This window comes from Equus quagga, chromosome 7 (genome assembly GCF_021613505.1).
Source record: "Equus quagga isolate Etosha38 chromosome 7, UCLA_HA_Equagga_1.0, whole genome shotgun sequence".
Lineage (NCBI taxonomy): Eukaryota > Metazoa > Chordata > Mammalia > Perissodactyla > Equidae > Equus > Equus quagga.
In genome coordinates, this window is record NC_060273.1 from 19,219,055 (window position 1) to 19,233,310 (window position 14,256).

General features: G+C 44.4%; 1 protein-coding gene across 5 annotated transcripts in view; it reads right to left on the reverse strand.

Annotated features, from left to right (window-relative positions):
• ARHGAP17 (Rho GTPase activating protein 17) overlaps positions 1-14,256 on the reverse strand; it is an 87,226-nt gene that overhangs the window by 30,638 nt on the left and 42,332 nt on the right. For all 5 annotated transcript variants that reach the window (XR_006889320.1, XM_046665868.1, XM_046665865.1 and 2 more), the window contains exons 4-9: positions 11,790-11,863; positions 10,061-10,172; positions 9,729-9,805; positions 6,285-6,396; positions 4,454-4,522; positions 4,214-4,295 (exon numbers count right to left, since the gene is read on the reverse strand). Coding sequence is in view for 4 of the 5 variants with exons in the window: in XM_046665868.1 (XP_046521824.1) it covers positions 4,214-4,295; positions 4,454-4,522; positions 6,285-6,396; positions 9,729-9,805; positions 10,061-10,172; positions 11,790-11,863 (526 nt within the window). In the remaining variant the exon portion in view is untranslated. The remainder of the gene's footprint in view (positions 1-4,213; positions 4,296-4,453; positions 4,523-6,284; positions 6,397-9,728; positions 9,806-10,060; positions 10,173-11,789; positions 11,864-14,256) is intronic.

The following is a 14,256-nucleotide window of genomic DNA, read 5'->3' on the forward strand; positions in this document are numbered from 1 at the left end:
TAGCATCTTTCCCAGCAGCGCTGATGGACATTTGTCCTTCAGCCACGTGGCTATTGGAATCTGGGATTCGAAGCAGGCGATGCTCCTCTAGTGACTCCTCTCACACTCTCCCTACGTAAGCGCAGGGGCAGGGCCCACCACGTGGTCCGCACAGAGGGAAGGAAGAAAGCGGAAGCCCACAGACCCAGAGACCAGAGCGCCTGTGAAAAGTGAAAAATTGACAGAAAGGGCAAGTGGGGGAGAGGCTGAGGAAGGGTGCGAGGTTAAGGGAGGCGGTGGACAAAATCAAAGAGCAGACCACTCTCAGAACTGTCAGGAGTGCCCCTTGTCTCTGGTCCCACCCTGGCCAGGGTAACTCCTAAGAGAAAATGCATCCCACGGGGGCCTGGCCCTTCTCAGAAGACAGAACTCTGGTATAGTCCCCTCAGAGGCCAGATCTTACCTTGAACACTTTGTCCCTTTTATCTAAAGCAATGATTCTTGACATGGGCAGAAAATGGCCCCCTGACCCTTTCCCTGGGGAAACACATCAGAATCACCCAGAGTTGTGCAAATCACACCCGCCATGACCTCCACCATATGCTTGACCCTGAGATACTGAGAGGCATGCATCCTCCAAACTCCTGCTGGAACTTTCTAGTAAACACTGAACAGCGTGCCCACCCCTCACCTTGGTGCAATGTTGGCAGAGGGTGGATGTGAGCACCACTGACCTAGAGACAACTCCTAGGAGAGACAAACTCCACCGAAGGTGCTGGCCTCTCACACAACAGGCCTTTTAGGGGCCAGGCCCTGGAGCAGACACACAAATTTCATAGAGACTCCCCACCCTCCGAATGAGAGCAGTCGAATTGGGAACAAAATACAGGACAGACATGTGAACATACAACAGTCATGAACAAGACAAGGCATGTTTGCTAAGTCATGGCAGAAAATGGTATAGACGAGGGTCACAAACACAATTGACTACAGGGGCAGGACAGGCACCACAGGCGCTGAATCAGGCCGGGGAGTGCGCGGTCTGCTGAAAGGCAGCAGTTGCTCCTGGGTGCCAGACCAATGTTGCCATGTGGGAAAGCAGATCCACTGTCACCAGGCTTTCTGAATTTATAAGAGAAGCCAGAAATCAGGATTATTACGTGAAAGCATCTGGGTTTTAAATGATGGCAACTTGTTTAAAAATAATTTTTTTTAGTAAGAGATATGGCTGTTTGCGACTTCTAGTGTAGACCATAAATGCTAGAGCAATTCAGCAGACAAGTGTTCACTGTTGGCTTCAGTTCTCAGAGAAGGCTTCTCAAAGGACGGGAGCTTAGAAGACAGACAGGAACTAAATAGATGGAGAAGACTTGGGCTGAGAAAAGACCAGGGCATTCACATTTTATCCCACAGCTTATGCACAAGGCAATGAGGACATGAGCAGAGTGGGACAGTGGGCACGGAGAGGAAGGCACAGCATAGGGAAAATGGACAGAATCCAGTGAAAGGAAGGCCAAGAGGCCTCAAAGAGTTCAAACCTGGATTGTTTGCAGATGGTGGAATGAAGGAGGCCAGGTGGGAGGAAAGACTGGCTAGTGTCGGGGCAGAATCTGTTTGCTGTCTGAGATATGCTGAGTTGAAGGTGACGGCCAGTCATCAAAGGGAACTGATGCTTAGGAGGCCGTGAGGATGAAGATGAAGGTAAGAGCTGAGGCTGTCAAAATGAGGGGATTTCTAGGAAAAAAGAGATGTGAGAGGGAGGAAGAGAGAGAAGAAGAGAGCAGCAAAGACAGGACCTCAGAAAAGAATGACTCCTGTGGAGGGGACAGAAATGGAGAAAATACAGCCCTAACAACGAAAGAAAACAATCAGGTGAAATGAAGGAAAAATTTTATCAAAGAAACAACGGCTCAGGCTGTGTCGAATGCCAGGCCCCACAATGGAATGGTCATTGGTCCTCTGGGAACTACAATGTTTGTAGAGTTTTTTTAATAGCAGAGTGACTGGGAGAAGAAACCAGACTGTAAAGTGTTAACGGTTGGGAAAGTGGGAAGAAAAGGGAAGTGGCAGGTGGAAATAAGTCCTTCAAACAGCCTCCCAGAAAAATGAAGGAGACTGAGATGACATGGGACAGCAGGTGGAGGACAGGTAGGTAGGTAGCTAGGAAAGTGAGGTCAGGTGACTGTGAGTGTGACATCAGGGTGTGCAGGGGCATGGTGGTCAGTGGATTTCAGTTTCTTCTTTTCTATCATAAGGACACTCTAAGTCTTTCTGAAAACAGAGAAGAAGAAAAAGGAAGAGGAAGACAGGACTCAGACGAGACGTCGACAGGAGGACGGGCAGAGGGGGAGCGGGTGGAAGTCCAAGGCTGAGGTGAGCGCGGCAAGCGGAGAGCAAGGAAAGGCGGATCACCTTTCCTGCACCGCCTGCTCCCCCGACCCGTGCCCATGCCAGCTCTCCTTCTTCCATTCTCAACCTCTTCCCTGCCTGCTTCCTGGGCCCCCTGACTTTCCGACATACTCCTCTAGGGAAAACAGCTTGGGAAAAAAAATAGAATGGGAGGTTTTTGTTTTTTTTTTAAAAAAGACTGCTAAAGAAATCTTCTCTTTTGTGTTCTTATTAGTCAACGCTTCCAGACGTTAGCCCTGCACAGGCTAAGATGATGATGTTGACTGTTTTGTCCTGTGCGGGGCCTTGCACACAGCAGGTATCCTATAAACCATGTTCTTGGCGCTCTGAACTTGTCCAGCAAGACAGGTTGCCCCGTGCCAGGCAGAATGTTCGCCAGTGGCTTCATTCCTTTTTACCATGACGCAAGCTCATCATCCACGAACTAGGAAATTGGATCACTTAGGAAAAGCAAGGGCAGCTCGTCCTATGAAGAATTTCAGAGCAGATCAGACACATTGACTCAAGATTGCTGATGATGTGGCTATGCAGTGGGTCAAGATATAGAATTTTCTAATTCCATGATCCAAAATCTTTCAGGCACAGAGCCAGAACCTATTGGGACCTCTTGAAATTTAGGGGTGAAGAAGAGGCATTCTTGAGATGGTTAGTGTGTGTGCATATCCACAACACACACATTCCACCACACACTTGCTCGCTCTCTTTCACAATCACAGAGTCATCACACTTGGCACCTGGCTTGATGCTCTTTTAGCTCAAGGCCAATGGTTTCAGAAGGGGAACCTAAGCTCCAAATGTGGGACCTATACCACTAGGTCCAAAGAAGACAGGGCAAGTTCTGTCCCAACAATGTGTGCTGATCTCTGCTGGTAAACACTCTGACGGCAAATCAGAGAGAATTAGAATCAAAAGCTTTAATGTTCAATTAAAATGAAACATCAGGGGAAGTTCAGTGCACTCATAACTTGTGGGTAAAATCTGCACTATGCTTGAGTAAGTGGGCCAAATATGAGTGCTGATGAGGACTAGAGTCTGTGTAAAGACAAGGAAGAGGTCTGAAAGAAGTGGTTGTGCTCTTATGATTCAATCACATGGATTAAGTGCCTGATGATGGGGTACCAAGTCTGGCTTCTAAAATTTCATTTGGGGCTGGCCCGGTGGCACAGCGGTTAAGTTCACACGTTCCGCTTCTCAGCGGTCCGGGGTTCGCCGGTTCGGATCCTGGGTGCGGACATGGCACCGCTTGGCACGCCATGCTGTGGTAGGCGTCCCACATAGAAAGTAGAGGAAGATGGGCACGGATGTTAGCTCAGGGCCAGGCTTCCTCAGCAAAAAGGAGGAGGACTGGCAATAGTTAGCTCAGGGCTAATCTTCCTCAAAAAATAAGTAAATAAATAAATTGAATAAAATAAAATTTGGAAGGTCAAAATACTTTCTCTAGAATGCATGCCCTTGGAGTCACAGGGCCAGAATTAAGCTCTATGGAACAGATACCTGATGTGGAAAAGGATAATTAGAGGCTAGAATTTTGCCAGCCTATTTAGAAGACAGAAAAATATATGGGCACTCCCCCAAAGAGTACAGCTTTCTCTTCAACTGAAGATTTCAAAAGAACTGCAAACGTTCCATTAGTATGTTAATTTGAGTTTGGAAGAAATTAGAGAATGCAGCAAGGAAAGATGAAATTATGCTGGGAAATATGCCCTCCTCGGCAGAGCGGCTTCATCCAAAGGAAATGCATGCAAAGGAGCCAGGGTGAAGAAGAACAGAGGCAGAGGTGGCAGAGGCGAGAAGGAGGCATCAGCCAGCACGCAGGTTACATTACCTTGATGGGCTCGCATTTCGGGAAGGGCCTTTTCTAAGACTGCTAATGCTTTTCTATGGTAATCTGCTTGGGCTTCTAATAACTGAGAACAGACCCACATTCAAAAACAAAAGTAACGTTAGCATTGGATGGATACACACACAATGGCTGAGCAAAACCAAAAATGAAATCTTTTGCAAAAAAGCTAAAATGACTCAGTTTTTACAATGCTTCCACATTTTGTCAGGGCACGGTGCTTACCGTAACAAAGAATTTGCCATACTCTCCTTCTTTGGCCATAAAGTTGTACATATCTGCTGCAAGCTGATCCTGGGCAAGTACAAGAGAAGCTATGTCATTGAAGAAAAAAGAGGTGAAAGAAAATGGCACCTGAGAACTAATCTCCATAAGCTCTGAGAGCAAAATGTGATGGAAACAGCCACAGACAAAATATCCACCAATTGGCTGGTACAACCATACAGTGGGATGACAAAAAAGATAAGGAAGCTTATTACAGATTGACATGGAAAGATCTCCAAGGTACATTGTTAACATACTGTGTTAAGAAGTGAAGTATGGAGCACTATTTACTGTATGTCACTATCTGGGTACAAAAAAGGAGAGGAAATCTTTTTATCACCGTATTTGTATAAAAATATCTCTGAAGAAACAGCGAGAAATTAATAACAGTGGTTACCTGTTATTACCCTGTCGGGAGCAGTGGAAATTAGGCATAAGGAAGACAAGGGTGGAAGAAAGACTTTACTGTACATTGTTTTGATATTTGAACTAACGTAAGAGAATAACTTACATAAAAATTAAATAATTTTTAAAAAGTGATAGATTAGGCAATTGGGTATATATAGTTCCAATTTTCATATACATATGAATATATACACATACACTTAGAATTTCATAGATCTATTTTTATTTATTTATTTGTTTTTTTGTGAGGAAGATTCACTCTTGAGCTAACATCTGTTGCCAATCTTCCTCTTTTTGCTTGAGGAAGATTAGCTCTGAGCTCACATCTGTGCCAAACTTCCTCTATTTTGTATTTGGGCCGTCACCACAGCATGGCTGATGAGAGGTGTAGGTCTGCGCCCAGGATCCAAACCCACAAACCCGGGCCACCAAAGAAGAGTGCACAAACTTAACCACTAGGCCACGGGGCCAGCCCCCAAAAGACCTGTTTCTTTTCTAGCTCAAATAACACTGGCAATAAACATCTATCTTCTTAGATAGACGCATAGAAACTGAGATCACTTAACCATCTAATTTGGAATTATTTTATTAGACAAAAAGTTTTATTTCTCTCAAATTACAAATCAATTGTTCTTGCAACATTTAAAAAGTAATCCTGGGGCGGATCTGGTGGTGCAGTGGTTAAGCTCATGTGCTCCGCCTCAGCGGCCCAGGGTTCGCCAGTTTTCATCCTGGGCATGAACCTATGCACTGCTTATCAAGCCATGCTGTGGCAGGCATCCCACATATAAAATAGCAGACAATAGGCACGATGTTAGCTCAGGGTCAATCTTCCTCAGCAGAAAGAGGAGGACTGGCAGCAGATGTTAGCTCAGGACTAATCTTCCTCAAAAGAAAATTAAATAAATAAATAAATAATAATCCTTTCCTTCTCTATGGAAATATCATGACCATTTATTATATATATTCAATCTTGAAATATAAGAGCATTCATTCTAGAAAGCCCATACTACTTCACAGACCTATTTTTGTGCCTATTGTGCAGTTTTAATTGCTGCAACTTTATGATATGTCTTGCTATATTTTTTCTCCCTTTTTTCACCTATTCTTTATTTTAAGTAAGTTTGGACGTTTTTGTCAAGTTTCAACAAATATCCTACTTCAATTTTTTATAAGACTGTTTTATTCTGATTATAAGGTAATGTAGAGTCTCGGAAAATAAAGAAAGAAGGGAGCAGAAAACAAAAACCACCTCTAATAGCATTCAGGGTATTCTGATAGAAATTACAGGAAACATTAAATAATTTGCAATATTTGACCTTTCATCCATCATGTGCAAAAACCAAAAGATTGATGGAAGTACATATTTATTAGGAAATTCTCATACCTTGCACTGTTCTACTTTATTTCCAGCTTCATCCATCTCTTCCTTTAGGGTATCTATTTTTGATGGAAGTCCCTGAAAGTTGGTTCCTGAAGATTTGTGAGCCTGGTTCCACCTGCAAAACACAGGGGTAGCCAGTATCTGAGAACTAGCTGTACAGACTCAACCTCAGGTTGAAGGACCTAATGGACACAGACTCTTTTCCCAAAACTGACTCTACCTGGGATGGGTATCAGTCCCTAGGATGCCAGTTTCTCTGGAGTTTATCCTTTAGGAATGGAAGCAGGCAAAAAGAAACATTAGCTTCCCACCATGACAGGACTCTCACAGTACTGGGAGTGGCTGTCTGCTCTGAGCAGAACCTACCACATCTTGTCTCACACAAGCCCCACTGCTGGAAATCAATCTGTGAAACCCCTTTCCTGTAGTGTCCAGTCATGGCCTCCTTGCCACGAAAACCCCTTTGCTCTCCTCCTTTGACCTGGAATGTTCCCTGTGCCACTGAGAGTCAGTTCCTGCTCTTGAGGATCCCTTGTGGCTCCTCCTTCTACCATCCTGATGCGTGATTACTTTCAGCAGGTAAAATCCAGAACTTCAATCTTGTAGCCAGCAACTGACAGCTATGACAGCACTTTAAAAATTAAAAACACTTGTAAGAATATTCTAAAGACAGTATCTGTAACAAACCTGAAACATAATGTGGAATATTTACGTTCCTCTTACAGTAAGTCAAAAGGACTGAAAGAAAAAAGAATCATACTGTAGTGAGAACAGGGAGGTGCATGGGGGGTAATATCTAAAACAATTTCCATTTGGTTTTCAATTGTGTTTTGACCTTCTCTTTGAATATGGACATGCCCGCTATTGTGGAAAGTTCTAACATTTGAAACACAGATATTATACAGATGCAACATGAAAACCCATGTTGCTAACTTGTCAACTTCCCAGATGCTGCCCCGCCCCTAGAGCACTATGCTCCGCCCTCTTCCACATTCCTGATGTGACGCACTCCTCCAGAGCCAGGCTTCAGCAACCTGCTGAAGCAAAACTCGCGATGCTATGCAGTGGACGGAGCATGGACTTTGGAGTCTGACATGCTCAATTTGAAGCTTAGTTCTACCTTCACTAGCTGTGTGAACCTTGGGCCATGACTTAAACTCTGCACCTCAGAGGCCTCATTTGTAAAACTAAGATAACAAACACCATCTGACTTGCAGAATGGTTGTAAGGAGCAAAGGAGAGAAAAATATACATGTACGTGTGTGTGTGTGCACATACAGTTTGACATATAACCAATCCCCAGTTAACGTTAGCTAGTATCATTTCCCTCTAGGGAAAAGCCATAGGAATAAGTAAAAGTAAAGAAGAAATATTCAATTGTTTCAGATTCTCCAATACCTACTTTGATAGTTAAGTGAACAAGACTATGCATGCAGGATCAAGAATCTGTTGAAATCTCCGACGGGATACGTGTGTTGCAGATGCAAAACTCCTGGCAGGTAAGCATCTATAATACTGCTCAACCAACTCCAGTGAGGGAGTATTCACAGGCTTGTTTAATTAACCATTAGAACATTCTTCCTTATCTTGAACAAAACTCTACCTCAGGACCACTGCCTGGTCCTGGCCCACAGGATTCTAATCTCACGTGTACACATGACAAGGAGATGGTGGACTTTGCAGTCAGCATCCTAACTCTGCCATTTATTATCTCTAAGGCATGAAGCAAGTCATAAGAGACACTATATGTAGGTTCCTCCCTTTTCTGTAAAACAAGTGTCTCTCAAAAGTAGGGGATGTTATATAACCTGCTAACCCATTCCCTCTCAAACTCTCATTGAGGGTCCTCTGCATTTAGTATCCAGCATAGAGTCTGATGCACAGTTAGCACTCAATCCATATTTGTTGAAAGCATGAATGAGCAAATGAATAAGGATTGGTGGGAGAATCAAATGAGCTGACTTATTATGTACATAGCTCAACACCTGGCGTGTGGCAAATGTCCAGTACATGGTAGTAATTATCATTTTACCACATGTTAATTGCAGGACATACCTTTATCCCCTCAACACTTCTTAAATCAGGACATGTCTTTTGTGTGTGTGTGTGTGAGGAAGATTAGCCCTGAGCTAACATCTGTTGCCAATCTTCCTCTTTATGCCTGAGAAAGGCTGTCCCTGGTGCGAACATCTGTGCCAATCTTCCTCTATTTTGCATGTGGGACACCACCACAGCATGGCTGATGAATGGTGTATAGGTCTGTGCCCGGGATCCAAACCTGCGAACCCTGGGCTGCCGAAGCGGAGCATGTGAACTTAACCACAAAGCGACCAGGCTGGCCACAGGACATGTCTTAACAATTGATTTGTACATTTAATGAAGTGGTATTTCTTTTTTTCCCCCAAAAGAACAGGTATTAAATCAGAGGTGCATCTGATACTCAACCGCATCTTAGAAACAAGGAAGTGCAGCATTGTCACAGGTTTTCTAAATCTGTGATAAAAGCATTTGACATGCAGAAACTCAGAAAATGATAGCTGTATCTCCATATACTTGTCAAAGAGAAATAACCCTATCTACTTCACAAGACTGCAGCAAAGCCACCTGTTTTTGTAAATAAAGTTTTATTTGAACACAGCCGTGCTCATTCATTTATGGATGGTCCAGGGCTATTTTTATGCTACAACAGCACAGTTGAGTAATTGCAACAGGGACCATTTGGTTTGCAAAGCTGAAAATATTTACTCTCTGGCCCTTTACAGAAAAAATTGGTCAACCCCGTGATAAAGTATGAGAAAGGACTAGGCCAAGGGTGGCTGTCTCCCTATTCCCAGCTCTCATTGATCTGAGGAGAAAGCCACACACATCACAGACACAAACACCCTCAAGGTGAGAGCTGAGGCTGGGGCCCTGCCAAGAGGCACTATGGGCTGGTTATCTGACATCAACCCGCTGGTCAACAGCCCTCTGGCATGGTTACTTGGTCTTACTTAGTTCCTCCCTTTGGAGCAAAGCATTTCTTGACTGTGAAGGGTAATCATAAATTCACAGGGTTTTGACATAGTGGGACCCTCAGGAGCTGCTGAGATCACTGATCTATTTATTCCTGCACTTCACTATGCCAACAACTCCTAGAACTGTCTGCCACCATCTTTTCTCCCCTTAAAACACTTATTTAGGTTTCTTTTTCTTTTTTTTTCCTTTCACTGTTGCTTCCCTAAGAACAGGTTGTTCTAAGATCATTCCCACTGCTGTGCTTGGGCGAATGAGGCCTAAAAATATGTGTAGCGGGCTGTGACTTGGTCTATGGGTCAAGTGTATGAATCTGTGACGACTTCTATTTTGTCCCCTCAATGGTCTTTCTCTCATCCATGTTGGGGATGGGGATGGTTGCTAGGAATGTGACATAACACTGCAATATTGATTATTTTTACAGTTTTACCTTACCTGGCTCTGACCGAATCCCAGTCTAACACCAATTTAGCAAGCTGTTTTCTCTGTTTTTGGATGTTGGGAATCTCCACCTAGAAAGAAGAACACATCACATAACAAATGGGATGGGCTTTGGGATTTTGAGCTTAACATTTGAAAGTACAATATTTGTTTGCAATTTTTTTCTCTTTGGCAGAGGATTGTGTATCCTCAATTTACTCCCCTTATTTCCAAAAAGAAGTGTATGTCAAAGCCACTGATTATCGTTAAAATTAGACACAAGCAAACCCTTCACCACCCAGCCTGAACCAGTCTTGGCTCTTCCACCCTGGAGTGACAGCACCCACCTCTGCTATGCCGTACAGAGGGTCCACAATCTCTTTCTCAATGAAAACTTCATGCTGAGAGAGCTCTAGAGCCAGCTGGTTCTCAGTATCTCCACACGTCTCCAGCATCTTCCTTTAAAAACAAGACGCCCCAACAACAAGCAGGTGTTCATTAAATCAGGCACTTGATCGCCATGTTCCACCTTGTGTGTGTGTGGGTGATGTGTGTAAACAGTGAGGGCACAACTCCCTCAAGGATTAGGTTTTCAGGGCAAGTGAAAATCAAGTGTTCTCAAAAGCACCCTGAAAGTCTCTACAATCACACGTAAAGTTCATTACGTATGGTTTCATGTCTGCTAGCGGGTCCAACCCAGGCAGGGTTTCCTCCAGAGTTAACACAAGTGCTGCTTTCCTACTGGGCAGAGGAGACAGTGGGCTAACACTTAAGGGCTGTATTACATGAAACTTGTGTTTCCTTTTGATTTTCTGTGAGCATAGAGTTGATGTCCCACAGAATACATCCGCAAAGGACGCAGTTGTTCTGTCTGTGTGCCTCCCTCTCTTCTTTCTTTCTCGCCCCTCCCCCTCTAGCTCTCTGTGGGCCTCTTTTGAAATTAGACGTGTGTGGCACTGGCATGAGGTGGCCATGGGGCTGTAGTTAAGACATGATCTCTAGTGTCCAGCTGCCTGAGTGTGAATACAGGCTTTGCTATTTACAGCTCTCTGGTCTTGGGCAATTTACTACCCTCTATGATTGTGAACTTCCTCATCTATAAATGGGATACCAGTATCACCTACCTCCCAGGTTGTTTTGAATATTGAATGAGTAATTACACGGAAAGCATGTAGGACAGTGCTAGCACAGAGCAACACTCTGCCAATAAGGGTGTTGAAGATGACGGTATGACAAAATATAAACATGGAAACACATCCCGGCTGGAGGAACAAGAATGCCAGCATGGAGGTATGTGCCACCCTCCTCTCAGGGCCAGTGCCCCCAAGTATGGGAGGATAGACAGGACAAAGGAAGGGGAAAGAGTGGGAGGAAGCCACTATTCTTCAAAGAACAAAGGGAGAATCGTAGGACATACATCATGGCAGACCCCAGGAAATGGGCTGAAAAGTCCAAAGATCATGCCCAGCTGGGAAGCAGGGCCTACATTACCACAGGAGAAAGCAGACAGGATTAAAGGACACTGGCCTCCTGGAGAAGCAGATAGAAAGAAGGGTAAACCTCCCTACTTATAATGAAAACAGCTTTATTATTAGATTTTCAAACTGTTTATATAATACATGTCCATTGTAAAAAAAAAAATCCAAATAATTCAGAAAACACACTATTTTGAGACAATACCACTGACGTTATGATGACTACCCTTCAAGGAAGGGACTCTTAAGGACTCGGAGTGACTAGTTAGAGTTTATAAATCTGCGTCAATACCTGGAACAGGGCAGGAACTGAGTTCTTTATACCCAAGCTGAGGGGATAGATATTGACCCTATCAACTGCTTTCGTTAGGAGCCCCTCGTATCATCCATCCTTGCTCCTCCTAAAAGGAAGATTCTCCAGCACCCCAGTGGCCTCAGCCCCACTTCCTCCATGGAGCCCGGGCCATTCTCCTTGTAGATGAGCCAGTGCCATCATCTCAGGGCCCCTCTGGTCACACATGGGCCATGGACACCGCCCAGCCATCTACCTCCACTGAGCCCCAGGACACCTGCTCTCTTTCTGAAAGCGGCCAACTCTTACCCTAGGAGGGAGTCTTCCAGCTGAGTTGATGCTTCTTGCATGTTCTGAGCCAGAGCTGTCAGAGGGAGTTTTTTCTGGAAGGCAGAAGACAGCGTGTTTTTATATGATTATTGATACCCACTCTCAAATTACCAGCTTCGGATCATCACTCATTGATTTCTCCTCCAGGCAGACTGCACAGGTAAGCGACAGCCTGTGTGGAGTCAGGTGCTGGTCTCAAAGGTATGAGTTGTGGGACTTAATCTCTGTGTCAGTTTCCTCATGCCTGGAATATAGGGATGCTAACAGTGTAGGTGTCCTAGAGCTGTCTGTTGCCTGATGGAGATACCCAATGTCAAGTACCAAGCATGTGGTAAGTACTCAGTAAATGTTAGCTGTTATTGTTGTTGTTGCTGTTACTATTGTTATTAATTAGTCAAATGCATACTATGCCCCAGGCACTGGGGACATGACACAGACATCGCTCTCTGATTATCACAACAAATAAAAGCACTAAGGTGCCCAGTTTCAAAAACTTTTACTGGAATACTATTCCTAAACTGGCTCTTAATTTGGTGTAATCATAAAGATTTAGTTTTAGTTACATATCTAAAAATATCTGGGTAAACATTCAAAAAAGTGTTTTTAAGGTTTTTAAGCACAAAGCCATTCATCTTCCTATCAGAGATTAGTTTTTCAGTTGGAAATGACCATAAAGAACATCTCAGGGGCTGGCCCCGTGGCCAAGCGGTTAAGTTCACGCGCTCCGCTGCAGGCGGCCCAGTGTTTCATTGGTTCGAATCCTGGGCGTGGACATGGCACTGCTCATCAAACCACGCTGAGGCAGCGTCCCACATGCCACTAGAAGGACTCACAATGAAAAATATACAACTATGTACTGGGGGGCTTTGGGGAGAAAAAGGAAAAAAATTTAAAAATCTTTAAAAAAAAAAAAGAACATCTCAGTAATGTTCTGATTGTGTAGTCAAGGAACCTGAAGCCTGGCCAGGGACCCCGGGGAGGCAGCAGAGACAGACTCAGACCCGGTGGCCGGAGCCCAGGTCCGTGTCTTTCCACCACCAGCTGATGGCTTATCTCAGAATCTGGGTAGGAGAGGCCTGGTTAGTAACAAGTGGGCTGGTTACAATCCCATCATCTGCTAACAATGCTCTCAATGCTACAGCACCCCAGGTGATTCTGTCTTCCCACTAGAAAGGGAACTCACGTTGCAGACACAGGGTCCCTTTGGCTGCAGCCTTGTGCTTTGACCTCGGGCATGTCACCTCCCTCTCCTGCTTCCAAAGGGCTCCATCTGACACACTTACACGCCTGTTTGCTTGTATTATATAGACAATCTCTGGAAGGCTATCACGGAACTGCTAACATGGCAGTCCTGGAGAGGAGAACGGGGAGCCTGGGGCACAGGGCTGGGAGAGACCTCACTTTACGTTCTTTGTATATTCTGGATTTTGACTACGGAAATGTATGGCCTATTCAAAACAGTACACTGAAATTGAAAAATAAATAACAAATATATTCACCTATCCCTCCTACCCACAAGTTATCCTCAAATAAATAAACAACAGGCTTTACCTGCCCCGTAGGAGACATTCCCACTTCCACATTCTAGATTCTGAAGATCTGAGAAAACGAGCTTTGACTGTTACAGAGGATAATTCACAGTTTGGTTATGCTGCCTTTCTGAGGGAATTTAAATCTAGAATAAATGCAATAATCAAAGGATATACGTTATGTGCAACCCTGGAACTCTGTGGGTCTATGGGAAAAAAATCATGGAGAGAGAAGTCTATTTTAACAAGTATCACCCAAGCTCCCAGCTGTAAAGGGCTTGTGGTTTCCATGCCCTGACCCCAAAGCCACAACAATCCTGTTTTCTGATGCATGTAACTAAGACATTCTGCTTATTTAACATGGGAGCTTATTACTGAAGACGCTGTCTACTGATATCAAACACTTCCACGGAGACAGCTGAGCACTTCCTAGGCATGAACAGCTTTTTAATCACCAGGGATTCATTTAAAAGGCTCTAAAGTCTTAATTTATAAAACACATATTGAGGCAGCCCTGATGGCCTAGTAGTTTAAGGTCTGTGCGCTCTGCTTCGGTAGCCCAGGTTTGGTTCCTGGGCGTGTAACCACACCACTCATCTGTCAGTAGCCATGCTGTGGTGGCAGCTCACATAGAAGAACTAGAAGGACTTACAACTAGAATATACAACTATGTACTGGGGCTTTGGGGAGGGGGAAAAAAATGCATGCCAATTGCACAAAAAGGAAGTCATTTCAGATCTAATATGTCACACAGCATGAGCTCTGCCATGTCAATAGCTTGTGTGAGAAGCCCACCTGCTCCATCTCTCTTCCCTCCAATTCCTCCCTCTTCACATGCATAGGAGCCTCTCGTGGGGCCACTGGAGTCTCCACAGAGCCCTCTAGACTGCCATGATTTTCTCCATATTATATGACCT